The sequence below is a fragment of the Juglans regia genome, chromosome 14, assembly GCF_001411555.2.
Source record: "Juglans regia cultivar Chandler chromosome 14, Walnut 2.0, whole genome shotgun sequence".
Taxonomy (NCBI): Eukaryota; Viridiplantae; Streptophyta; class Magnoliopsida; order Fagales; family Juglandaceae; genus Juglans; species Juglans regia.
This window is the reverse complement of record NC_049914.1, coordinates 15,041,186-15,054,165: the sequence shown is the minus strand read 5'-3', so window position 1 is coordinate 15,054,165 and position 12,980 is coordinate 15,041,186. Positions and strand designations below refer to the sequence as shown.

The 12,980-nt window shown below is 35.7% G+C and overlaps 2 protein-coding genes across 2 annotated transcripts; both read left to right on the top strand.

The window, feature by feature from the left end:
• The first annotated feature begins 505 nt into the window (after positions 1-505).
• LOC109020547 (protein FAR-RED IMPAIRED RESPONSE 1-like) lies at positions 506-3,047 on the top strand. Its single transcript, XM_019003030.1, has 4 exons — positions 506-647; positions 719-2,196; positions 2,416-2,534; positions 2,906-3,047. Exons 1-4 carry the CDS (start codon positions 506-508, stop codon positions 3,045-3,047), a joined length of 1,881 nt encoding a protein of 626 aa, XP_018858575.1.
• Positions 3,048-10,415: 7,368 nt separating this feature from the next.
• On the top strand, positions 10,416-12,755 carry LOC109020664 ((+)-neomenthol dehydrogenase-like). Its single transcript, XM_019003186.2, has 5 exons — positions 10,416-10,560; positions 10,678-10,921; positions 11,338-11,415; positions 11,504-11,689; positions 12,212-12,755. Exons 1-5 carry the CDS (start codon positions 10,529-10,531, stop codon positions 12,587-12,589), a joined length of 918 nt encoding a protein of 305 aa, XP_018858731.1. The 5' UTR covers positions 10,416-10,528; the 3' UTR covers positions 12,590-12,755.
• Positions 12,756-12,980: the final 225 nt, after the last annotated feature.

The window sequence follows — 12,980 nt, the reverse complement described above, 5'->3', positions numbered from 1 at the left end:
ACAGAAAGGTAGGATTTTTACCATACTTAAGGGTTGGACAGAGAATGAGGTGTGAGGGAGGTGCTACTACGTCCACGGGTGCTCGTGGTGGTGTTGCGTTGTGGCTGGAGGCGGCGATGGTGGGGAAGCCCATTATAATGAGAAAAACGTGGGGGTAAAGAGGTGGGGCTTGGATCCGAGAAAGGAGAGGGGGCTAAGAGGGGTGGCCTAGATGGCTCTTGGTGGCAGGCTTGTCGGCATGCTCATGGGTGGCTCACAGTGGCGGTGGCGTGGCAGATCTGGGAGATGTGCGGTGGAGACCCACGAGAGAGAGCGTGTGAGGGAGAGAGATGTAGGAGCTGGGGTGGAGTTACAGTTGGTGATTGGCGGAGCCGTAGGAGACTGAGGGTGGCAATGGCCATGGCTGGAGACAATGGAGGTGCACGGATCTGTTGAGATATGAGAGGGCAAGAGAGAGAGAGAGAGCGTCGATGAGAGGGTGAGGGTGAGGGGGAAAAGACCCACGATGGCTCGATGGCAAGGGGAACCATTCGCGGTGGAGCAGCTGGCGGCACTAGGTGGTTTCGAGGAGAGAAACCGAGGGAGGAAGGAGAGAGGGGCTCCAAAATATAAAGAGTCTTATTTGAAAATTGGGCTTGACCCAATTAGTAAAACATACAATGTTATAATATAACTAGTTATATGAAATTTACATTTTCAATTTCAAAAACTTCATCAGACGTAAATAAAGTGGCAGAGGCCGAGGAAACTAATGAAATATCTTATGATGATGAACGAGTTGAGGATCCAAAACCTGGTATGGAGTTCGCCACTGATAAAGAGCTTCTTGCATATTATAAGCGATATGCCAAGCAACAAGATTTTGGTGTTATCACACAGAGGATGAAAAGAGATGCGTTTGGGAAACCGAAGTATGTGAAAATTGGGTGTGCATGTGGAGGCAAGTACCATCCAAGTCACAGTAATATCTCGAAGTCGCGACCAACAATTAAAACAGACTGTAAGGCGAAGTTAAATGCTCACTTGGATAGAAATGGTGTATGGGTTTTGACCACTGCTGAGAATACTCACAATCATAGTACTGTCAGCCCACAGAAGTCTAAATTTTTTAGAATTCACAAGTGTTTAGATGAATACAGTAAAAGAATGTTCGATCTAAATGACAGGACAGGTATTCGAATGAACAAAAATTTTGGAGCACTTGTTGTTGATGCGGGCGGGTTCGAGAATCTTGAATTTCAAGAGAAAGATTGTCGAAATTATATTGACAAAGCCAGACACTTGAGGCTGGGTAAAGGAGGTGGCGAAGCACTTAGTGATTACTTTAAGAGGATGAGGAAGATGAATGATGGATTTATTTCTGTGATTGATGTGGATGATGAGTTGCGACTCAGAAATGTGTTCTGGGCTGATGCACTTAGTCGAGCCGAGTACGAGTGTTTCGGAGATGTGATCACCTTCGATACAACGTATCTAACAAATAGATACGGTATGCCTTTTGCTCCTTTTGTTGGGGTAAACCATCACGGGCAGTCCATACTGTTAGGGGCTGGATTGATTTCAAGTGAGAATACAAGTACTTTTGTGTGGTTGTTCCAAGCATGGTTGGAATGCATGAATGGTCAGGCTCCAAAAGCAATCATAACAGACCAAGATCGGACAATGAAGAGTGCCATTGCGATGGTATTCCCAGAAACTCGCCATAGATATTGCCTATGGCATATCATGCGAAAACTACCTGAGAAATTGGGATCCCACTCCCAATTCAATGCAGGGTTGAAGACTGACATTCAGACTACCCTATATGATTCGCATACCTGTGAAGAATTTGATGCCAAATGGGGGGAACTTATTCAGAAATATGACCTTGGTGATAACACGTGGCTGGAAGGGTTGTATACCGAGAGATCATTTTGGGTTCCAGCTTACTTGAAGGATGTATTTTGGGCTGGCACGAGCACTACACAGCGGTCTGAAAGCATGAATGCATTTTTCGACGGATATGTGCATTCTGGTACAACGTTAAAGAAATTTGTGGATCAATTTGACAATGCTCTAAGGAAGAAGGTGGAAGTAGAGACAATAGCTGATTTCAATTCGTACAACCAAACCATCCCATGTGTAACTCCATTCCTCTTTGAGAAGCAGTTCCAAGCGGTGTATACAAATGCAAAGTTTAAAGAAATCCAAGGGGAGGTGTGGGGGATGATTTGTTGTAATTGCATACTTGTTAGCAAATAGGGTTGTATTTCCACCTTTGATGTGTTGGATGAAATTTCCACGGGTGACCATGTCAAAACAGTCCATTACATAGTTTACTAGAACGAGGAGGAATGTGATATCAAATGCACGTGTGCACTGTTTGAGATGAGAGGCATTATTTGTAGGCATATATTTAAAGTTTGTCAAATGAAGAAGATTTATGTGTTGCCAGAGAGGTACATCTTGGATCGGTGGAGGAAAGACTTAAAGAGAAGATACACACTTGTCAAAAGTAGCTATGATGATTTGCGGGATAATGCGGACACACGAAGGTATGAACTTGTGGTTAAAAGATGTATGAAATTAGCAACATGTGGGAGACGACCATGTCAATGCATTTCATGCGGGTTTTGGATGAGTTTGAGCATAATTTTAAAGGATTACCACTTGAGTCTGATTCAACCAAAGTCAATGAGAGCGACGTTGTGGATAAGGGTAAGAAAATATTAAGCCCTAACGTTGTTCGAGGGAAAGGGAGACCTCCAACGAAGAGAAAGGTTCCACCTATAGAGAAGGCTGCAATCAAGAGATAGAAGAAACAGGTACTCGGTTTTTTTTCCTATTAATTATATATTTTGGACTAGTGTTTTTTTTCCTTTCTAATAGATGTGTATTTTCTGGCATTTGGAAATTAGACTTGCAGGAAAATATTTGATGACGAACAAGTTGGAGTTGGTGAGGTCCCGACCCCCCAAGTTGGTGCTAACGTTGAAGATGTTGTTGTTGGAACCCAATATAGTACTGTCACACAACAAGCACCATGGGGCAATGATGAGAATTTGTGAAACATTGTTTATGGGTTTCGATAAGTATTTTTTGTGGGTGTTCAACATGTATGACAATCATTATTATATTTTTGCTGGGTTATTTGAAAGATTTTGTGAAAATCTGGAGCCTTTTTGTTGGCAGTTATGGTTGTAAAGAATGTATAGATAGTCGAATGCAGTACTTATATAAAAATCATTATTATATAAATCATAGAAATCTTGAAGTATTTTGTGCACATTCTACTTGAATTATGGTTGTATGTGACAATTGTTGGTGGAATGTTTTTATGCATTTCATAATTATAAATGCACCACGTTAGCTGTATGTGAGTTTTGCTCATTTAGGTTAAGTTTTGCTTTGTTTTGTTGCTCATTATTGTTTTCTGACTTTCTCGTGTATTCCACCTTTTGGTACATAAAATAACTAGTTATTTTGTTTTTAAAAAAAAACAAAATAAGGTTGGTAGATGTACAAGTTGCTGCATGTATATACAGTCCCTCCTTGCAACATTTACAAGATTCTTCTTAATTAATTTGTTGTATATTCTTGCCTTATATATTCTTGCCTGCAATCTTAATTAATTTGTTGATGCATTTTGCACTAGCAAGAGAGAGAGAGAGAGAGAAAAGGATTGACAAAAGCCAACTCATTACATCACATGTTCATTACATTTACTAAACACGACTAATTACATCACATGTTCATTACAATCAGTTGCCCAAAACAAAAACAGCTTACATGAGTCGAAGCACTACCCGACATACAGAAATATTTTTGGGATACATAGCGATTACAGCAAAAATCGCAATAAACAACAACCACAATGTCAACAATAATTTTAAGGTACTGTTATACTTCTTCTCCATTGCTTTATTATATTTGGTAGTTTCGATTGTTACATGTTCATGAAATAATCTCTCATTCTTTCATTGAGCTAACTCTAACGTCATCTTGCAGGATGGATTTTGTTGACTTTCATGATCAATCCATTCAAAATATTCACATTGTTTATTGATCTTATAGTTTGGGTAGTTGTAAAATCTTCTGCCAAAACTATTACCCTTCCCAGATATTCGAAGTTTCGATGGAATGCCACAGTAGCAAAGTGGCCTGTCCAAACTTGGTTTGTCTTTTCCTCTTGAAATCCACGAACTTGAACTGGTATTGGTACTTGAACTTGTCATTTGCTGAAAAATAGATAAACATTGTCATTGGAAAATAGATAAACATAGGCTGCTGTGTCATTGGTAAATGGATACCTTGGGTGCACATTGCAAAATAGATAGGAATTCAAGAATCCAAACTATATTTACCACGTAGTCTATTTACCAAATTACAGCTAACGCATGCATGCAACTTGTTGTTATTTCACTTGATTTATGTCTGAAGTATCCTGAGTGTTTCATATTTAATGGTCTACCATTATTGGAATTTGTAGTACCGAAGGCAAACACAATAATAGCAGCCTATGTAGGGCTGGGCTCTAACTCCGATGGAGTCAGAGTTGTCATTTCTGACCTCCGACTCCGACAAGAGTCGGAGCCCAATTGTTACTCCGACTCCAACTCCGAACTAGAGTCGGACTTCGACTCCGATCGGAGGTCGGAGCTCCAACATCAGATCGAAGCTCCGAATTCCATTCGGAGTCGAACCGTTTATTTCTCTGCATTTCTAACAGAGAGGTTCGTTCGACGTATGCTCGACGTGGCGTTCGAGCAGAATCCATACAGAGAGGTTCACTCGTATTGCGCTCGACTCAGCGCCCGAGCAGAACTCATCCAGAGAGGTTCGCTCGACGTGGCACTCGAGCAGAACTCTTCCAGAGAGGTTCGCTCGATTTGCGCTCAACTCAGCGCTCGAGCAGAACTCTTCCAGAGAGGTTCGCTCAACTTGCGCTCGAGCCAATGTTCAAAAAAAAAATCGGAGTCGGAGTCGGAGCTCCGATTCCGACTCTGACTCCGACTACCTATTCGGAGCTACTCCGAATTCCAATGACTCCATCGGAGTCGGAAGCAGAAGTCGGGTGGAGTCAGAATTTTTAGAATTTTGCACACCCCAAAGCCTATGTCATTGCCTTCGGTACTACAAATTCCAAACTTGAAAATTTTTAGCTTGTGCCACATACCAGATGCACACATGTTTATGTCATTGCCTCAATTTGGAGTCATTTAAAGCTTCTAATATTATCTCCTCAAACCCTCTTATAATTGCAACCCAACTTTCTGGTGTCATCTATGAACATGCCACAGTGTGATGGAGTTAAGTTGGTGTTAGCTAAACCCTTTTTTTGCTTATATGGAAGTGGTGTATGGTCCATCACACTATGGCATGTTCATAGATGACACCAGAAAGTTCAAAATCACCAAACCAAACGTTTATGAAGTAACATCTTCCCTTGTTTTTCCTGCTTCAATTTACATCAATGGGCATGTAAAATTGTCTTCAAGGGGAAATAAGTTGCTACTTAGTCGATTTAAGCACCATGATTGTTTAATTGACAGAAACACAAACATTCAAATTATAGTATTTAGTCAAGGTTCAAAGAACAAGACCCTATGGTTGGGGGATTCTTACTATTGGAGAAAAAGGCTAGTGCTCATTAGAGCCATTAATATAACCATCACTAATTTGCTGATAAGTGTATACATTTCCCCTCATTGTACCTCCTTCCACCATAATTTATATAATAGCTCTCTCATATATATAAAAAAAAAAAAAAAAAATCTCATAAAACCCCCACATAATCAAAGTTCTATAATTGTTTATCCATCCATAAAATTTTCTACATGGGGTCCAAGTCAAGCCTGATAGAGAATGTTCCCAAGGTCGAAGCCTTTGTTGTAGAGATCAAGAAACAATTTCATTCTTCTCATCTTCCATAGCAAGGGAAATCAATTTCTCTCATACAGCATAGATTTTTGATGTGCTGTGTAATAGAGTTGATGAAGTAAGTATGAGAAAATTGCATTAAAAGCCAATTATTTCAGTTGTTTTTACAAATTATTCCAATTGTTTTTACAATCTATCAGCTTCATATCCTTCCCATCTACTCACTGTTTTTACAAATTACTTCAGTTGAAAGAGCTTCAATATTCGAAGCCAATATTTTCTTTGAGTCGTTTTAACAAACACTTGCTATTCATTTCTCTTAGTGGCGTTATCAATCCATATCCCTCCATATTTTCATAGCTCAGATTACAATCACCATAACAATGAGATACAAACACAGAAATAAATTTACACGACATTTGAAAAAATTACCCAACAGTGGCAAGAAGCTTATCTCGATATGTGATTTCTCTAGGGGTCAAGCTGAACCCGTCGTCGCGGCTTTGGGAGTCGAGATCCTGTTCTCCCTTCGTGGTAGTGGTAGTCAAGGGAGGAAGAAGTTGATTTAGGGAGGGAGAGGCGAGAGAGGGAGTGTCGCAGAGGGGAAGAGTTTCGGGGATTGCAAGAGAGGGAAATGAGTTTCGGGGATTGCGAGAGAGGGAAATGAGTTTCGGGGAGCTCTTCGACACCGTCTTGAGAGAGGAAGAAGTTGAGTTTCAGGGAGGGAGAGGCGAGAGAAGTCGTCTCCGGGGGGAGGGTTTTACAGGAAGAAAACAGAAATGATTTCGGGATTCATTTCGCATTGGACCATTGGACCGGATGATGTTTCAAACCGGTTTGCCAGGTGGAAGTTCGTGTGGAGTATGAGAAGCTAGACCGGACTATGAGTAGAATATTTCTATATGTAAACATCATATTATTACTAACATAGATAATTCGTAAAATCGAAAAAATTATACTGGATTGAACCAGACCAGGCCGATTTTTCTATTTTTATAGTGAATCGGTCCAAAGTTGATTCTTAAAGTTTCAAAACCAGTATATACCGGTTCAATTCTAAAAAAATGTACAAAATCGAATCGGTTATACCCCTACTTTAAATGATTCTACAAGATAACTATTAATCAATGAATAATTTAAATAAATAAAAATGTGATATGTGATATGAATGAATTAAATTTATAAGTATCATGGCTCATTTCTCAATTCCAAAATAAGTCATAATAAATCTGAGGAGTGCTATGGATGGGGCGATGTTTCCAATCTATAATATGGTACTGTGCTGTGATGCGGTATCAAGTATTATGCCTGGGATCTTCTACGTGCCCTTCGTTATTCCCAAGGGAAGAAAGAAAATAAATACACCACACTTTCCAGTGCATGAAACCACCCAAGAACAGAATTCTCAAAATCGTCTCTTCGAAGGAACGTTGGGGCTGCTCTCTTTTCAAGGTTTAACCAGACAAACCTTAATGGTCTAGTACTCTATTTTTCAGAAGGAATGGTAGGGCTGCTCTCTTTTTAAGGTTTAACCAGACAAACCTTAATGCTCCTAGTCCTCTATTTTTAATACACTTTCATCACACTCGGATTGCCTACATCTCATTGCTTTCTACTCCCCACCATTCTTCTTCAATTGGTAAGTATGAATGCATTTGTCTTTCCCTCATGGTTGGATACCGCGTAATATGATGTTAAATGGATTAATATTCTACGTAATAAGAGTTTTTATGATATTTTTATTCAAATAAATACATCATATAATTTGAAGAGAAAAGAACGATGTTTATGAACCCTTCAACGTTAAATATATGAGTAATGCTAGAGAGAAGTCATTATAACAGTATACACTTTACACTCACTGTGTGGTTGCTTCTAGTTGATTGTTTCAAATACTCATTTGGGGAGATGTGTGGTCTAGATGATGCCACATCATGTGTATAAAATGGATGTCCCAATAGTAACTTTTATCTATATTTATTTTAAATATATTACCCATAGATAATATGAACCTCAACGTTATTATAATTAAGTCTGAGGTTATATTTGGATAATGAGATGATATGATAATTCTGTAAATAGTAATGAAATGATTTATAAATAGTAATGAAATATATTGAATTAATATGTTTTATTAGGTATTGAAAAATGAAAGAAAAAAAATTAAATAAAAATATTATCAAGTTAAAATATGGTTTGAATATAATTTTTTTAATATTATTCTTGTTTTGAAAATTAAAAATTTGTATTGTTTTTTGTATTATGTATGAAAGTTTAAAAAAATTATAATGATTAAAAAATAATTAGATAAAAAATAGACAATTTAAAATTGAGAAGTATTTCGTATTTAAGTAATATTTTAAAAAAAGTATTATGTTTTTTTTTAAAATAAGATGAGATAATCTAAATATCAAACATGGCCTAAATGTCCTATTCTTTTCTACCCAAATTCTAAAATGTGCTTTAGAGCCGCACCAAAAAGATAAAGAGATGAAAACAGTCCACATCATCACCCAATAGTCAAACTAACAATAATAACATTTGATTGTATTCATCCAAATAATAAGGATAGCACTACAGCTATGGATAGAGGAATCCTCTTTATACGTGCATTTTTTTTAAAATTTTTTTAATCTCTTTAAATATTTTAAAAAAATTAACAATATCAGAATCGATAGAAATCATCATGAGAATATCTCGGTGGGTCTATCCTATGGTATGCGTTTAATTAGAATTACCTTTTTTCCATCTATTAATAGAGTATTATTATAGTTTATTTTTACAGATGAGATGAATTGAGATAAAAGTTAAAAATTAAATAAAATATTATTAGAATATATCTTTTAAGATTATTTTTATTTTGAGATTTCACAAAGTTGAATTGTTTTATTTTATTTTGTATGAAAATTTAAGAAGATTATAATAATTAAATGAGATGAGATGATAATGATTGTGAAAAATTTAGGCTAAATGAACCAATCATTGAGTTCCATGTGGAAATTATTATTTTTTTAAATAATGTTTTTAGTAAATAATAAATGCATTTCTATAATAAAAAACAGATTTATAAATTATAAAAGAAAAAACTAACAGCCACTTGTTGTGGCGGCTGGCTGCAGCCACCACGGGTGACTGTTTGGTTAGTTTTTATAAATCAGTTTTTATTATAAAAATACATTTATTATTTTCTAAAAATATTATTTTTAAAAAATTATAATTTACAATGTGGCATTCTATAGTTGGTCCCACAAAATTTCTATTAACGGTGATGGACGAAAAATTGGAGGATTGATTCTAATTCTAGTAAATGCATAGCATTATTAGAAGGAAAATATTAAATGTAGTTATAAAAAAACATTTTTTATTCGTAAAAACAAAGTGAGGTCGATTTTAGTATTATTTGGATAGTAAGATGAAATGAAATTAGAATAAAATATTATTATTATAATATTATTATTATTTTAAAATTTGAAAAAATTGAATTATTTATTATATTTTATGTGTGAATTTAAAAAAATTATAATGATAAAATGAAATGAAATAAAAAACTTTCAAACTTGTCCAATGTTTAGAAAAGAATTTAAAGAAGGGCGACATGTTACTCTGGGTAGTTAAAAGGCAGGCCCGTTTGGATCGAGAAATAAATTGAGATGGTTTATGAATAATATTATTAAAATATTATTATTATTTTAAAATTTGAAAAAGTTAAATTACTTATTATATTTTATATAAAAATTTTAAAAAATTATAATGATAAAATGAATTAATTTAATACAAGTTAAGATGAATTTTAAATCCAAATCGGGATTAAACTCTTAATAATTAATTCTTTATGCTCCCCAGATCACAAGAGCAACTGTACTTACTGTACAACCCCAAATATATTTAGAGTGTTTCGCTATTCATTTTCTGACGCTAGTCTAGAACTCTGATATACTTCTTTTCAAGTGTGGAATTATTATTTGTTTTGAGATTTTAAGTTGACGAGAAATTATAATTTAATTATTTGTATTATATTTTTAATATTTTTTTATAAGGAAGTCTAATATGTAAAATATTTAATTAAATATGATAAAATATAGAGTTATGATTCGATTTCAAGACTTCTGTTCTGATATTATGTGAAATAATTACTTGTCTCAAAAATTTAAATTGATAAAAAATAGATAAATTTAATTATTTGTATCATATTCTTAACTCGTCCCACACCGTGTAGGGGTGGGGTTTTTTCTCCTGTTCCCGCAAGGTGCGAGATGAGATATATTTTTTTTTTTTTAAATTAATAATTAAAAATATTAAAAAAATAAATACACTAAAAATAATAAAATGATAATAAAAAAAGTTGTAAATCTATTATTATCCGCAAATACACTTCACTCATGCACAGCCAGCACACATTTTTTTAAAAAAAAACCGCCATCGGGATAATGTTTATCCCACTGACAAAAGTCACGGCTACCTATTTTTTTTTAAATGACATTGTAAATTTTTCTTTTATAAAAAATATTTAAAAATACAGATATTTTTATATTTAGCTTTTGTCTGTAGCTGTAGGAGGATCCTAAAAAGAACTGAAACTCGATTTACGTGTTCAGGACACTGGTGAAAAGTCACAGCGAAATTACAAGCCATAACAGGAAGATCATCGAGTCATCCAATCCTTGCAAATATGGGAAGCAATGGAAAGCATACAGCAGAAAGGTCCGAATTTCATTTTGGGATTGCATTTAATTTTTACATCTGAAGTTTTTCCTTGCAAAAACAGCACATCTTTCATGGCTTTTTGTGATTTCAGCTGTCGATTTTTCTTTCTTATAGGTATGCAGTGGTTACAGGAGCAAACAAGGGAATCGGCCTTGAAACAGTGAGGCAACTGGCGTCTCAAGGAGTCACGGTTGTCCTGACAGCTAGAAATGAGAAGAGGGGGTTGGAGGCAATCTCAAAGCTCCACGAGTCTGGTTTGTCAAATGTTGTCTTCCATCAGCTTGATGTCTTGGATCAGGCCAGCATCCTCAACTTGGCCAAGTTCATCCAGGAAAAATTTGGCAGGCTCGATATCTTGGTATTTGTTTGCAAAATATGAGATTATTAATATCAAAATAAGTACAGAGTTCGTTATACTCGATCTGCAAAGTAAAAGAAAGGATAGAATCTGGGAATAGGATAATAATAGGCATAATACTTTCTATCACTCGATTACTACTCTATAGTGTATTTAAAATTTATTATTTTTATTTTATTATTTTTTAAGTAATTTTTTAACATCTTTGATTATTAAGAAAAAAATAAACCATATCAATTTGGTATCTTATGATAACAGAATTACGACCAAATTGTCAAGGACGTCTGAGATTTTATCAACATCTCTTTTAGCAAATTACATTTTCTGATCGTTATTGGCAGGGAACAGCGGAGTAATGCTCATCATATGATCAAACTTTTCTTATTATTTTGAGATTCGTGCGTTGAATTCTGCAGGTTAATAATGCTGGAGCTAGTGGTGTTGTAGTTGATGAGGAAGGCCTAAGGGCCTTAAACATAGATCCCACATCATGGGTAAGTTCATGGAATAGATGCAGTAAATTATCATCGATGAGTTTGTTCAGATTGGCAGTGGCACCCATGACTAGCTGCTTGATTTCAGCTCTCAGGAAAGTCTGTCAACTTGGTTCAAGGAGTTATCCAACAAACTGTTGACAAGGCAGAAGAATGCTTGAATACCAATTACTATGGTGTGAAAAGACTTACAGAGGCTCTCCTCCCACTATTACAACTTTCCCCTGCAGGAGCAAGGGTAGTCAATGTGACCTCCCTCAGGAGTGAACTAAAGGTAAATGCCAATCTTCCTCTACCTATGCATATATATTCACATCAGAGATCACAGAACTTGATATCCACAAAGGCATTTATTATAAAATGCTATGAACACAATGCTCCGATGAGCTTTTAGACTCCGTTTGAATTGAGAGATGAGATGAAATGATTTTAGATTAATTGAATAAAATATTATTATTATTTTGAGATTTGAAAAAATTAAATTGTTTATTATATTTTGTATGAAAATTTGAGAAAGTTGTAACAATGAAATGAAATGAGTTGTTCTCAATCCAAATGGAGCAGTTTTTAGACAAGTTAAAGCTGATCATTTAAACCAATATGAGTTGAATGAGAGAACTTTTTTGTAAACTTCCTCTAATGTTAACATCCCATTGAAAGTTGTCATTGACCTCAACATCCTTGGCTCATACTAATCTCTGCTTAGGAGAGAGCCATATTTTTAGTAGCTATTCCTTTTGGGTCCTAGCACCACTTTCATATACAGATTGTCTAACAGAAGCATCACTTTAATCAGAGGATTCCAGGTGAGCATATAAGAAAAGAACTGGGAGACATAGAAACTCTAACCGAAGAGAAAGTGGATGCGATTTTAAGAAAATTTCGGCATGACTTGGAAGAAAATGCACTTGAAAGCAATGGATGGACATTGATGCTGCCTGCTTATAGCATCTCCAAGGCCACCCTCAATGCCTACACTAGAATTCTTGCCAAGAGGTATCCTTACATGTGTATCAATTGCGTTCATCCTGGCTTTGTCAAGACGGACTTGAACTGGAACACTGGAATAATGACTGTAGAAGAGGGGGCTACAGGCCCAGTAATGCTGGCTCTTTTACCTGATGGTGGCCCTACAGGATGCTACTTTGATTGTACTCAAGTTGCCGAGTTTTGATTTATAGTCGTTTTCCTTTCACAGCAAGTCAAGATTTAAATAATTTACCATTCCGCTACTGCAAAGTACTATTACGTTCTGCTTCACAGTTGAAAATTTGGCTAAGGGTTTGTTTATCTTTAAGTGTTTTGCAAATAAATTAGTAAGACAAATCACTTTAGGTTTATGTTTGGATAGCAACGAACTTGCTTCTTAATAGATAGTCTTTGAGGTCTCACTTGCCCCTACAACCCCCCACCAAAAGGAAAGCAAACCGGAAAGAAGAGAGATCTTTGAAATTTTAAGGTATCACCATAAGCACTAAGCATAGCTCTGACAACCTGTTCTGTGATTGGAAACAAACTAAAAAAAGAGAGTAAGAAATCAGAGAGACAGAGAGAGAGATGATTAT

What these genes read in the sequence shown, in the direction of transcription:
- LOC109020547 (XM_019003030.1), top strand. Translation starts at nt 506, where the DNA reads ATGGCTCGATGGCAAGGGGAACCATTCGCGGTGGAGCAGCTGGCGGCA. An exon ending in AATTGGGCTTGACCCAATTA is followed by an intron (nt 648 to 718) that starts GTAAAACATACA and finishes AAACTTCATCAG; the next exon opens with ACGTAAATAAAGTGGCAGAG. An exon ending in GATAATGCGGACACACGAAG is followed by an intron (nt 2,535 to 2,905) that starts GTATGAACTTGT and finishes TTAGACTTGCAG; the next exon opens with GAAAATATTTGATGACGAAC.
- LOC109020664 (XM_019003186.2), top strand. Translation starts at nt 10,529, where the DNA reads ATGGGAAGCAATGGAAAGCATACAGCAGAAAG. An exon ending in GGAAAGCATACAGCAGAAAG is followed by an intron (nt 10,561 to 10,677) that starts GTCCGAATTTCA and finishes TCTTTCTTATAG; the next exon opens with GTATGCAGTGGTTACAGGAG. An exon ending in ACATAGATCCCACATCATGG is followed by an intron (nt 11,416 to 11,503) that starts GTAAGTTCATGG and finishes GCTTGATTTCAG; the next exon opens with CTCTCAGGAAAGTCTGTCAA.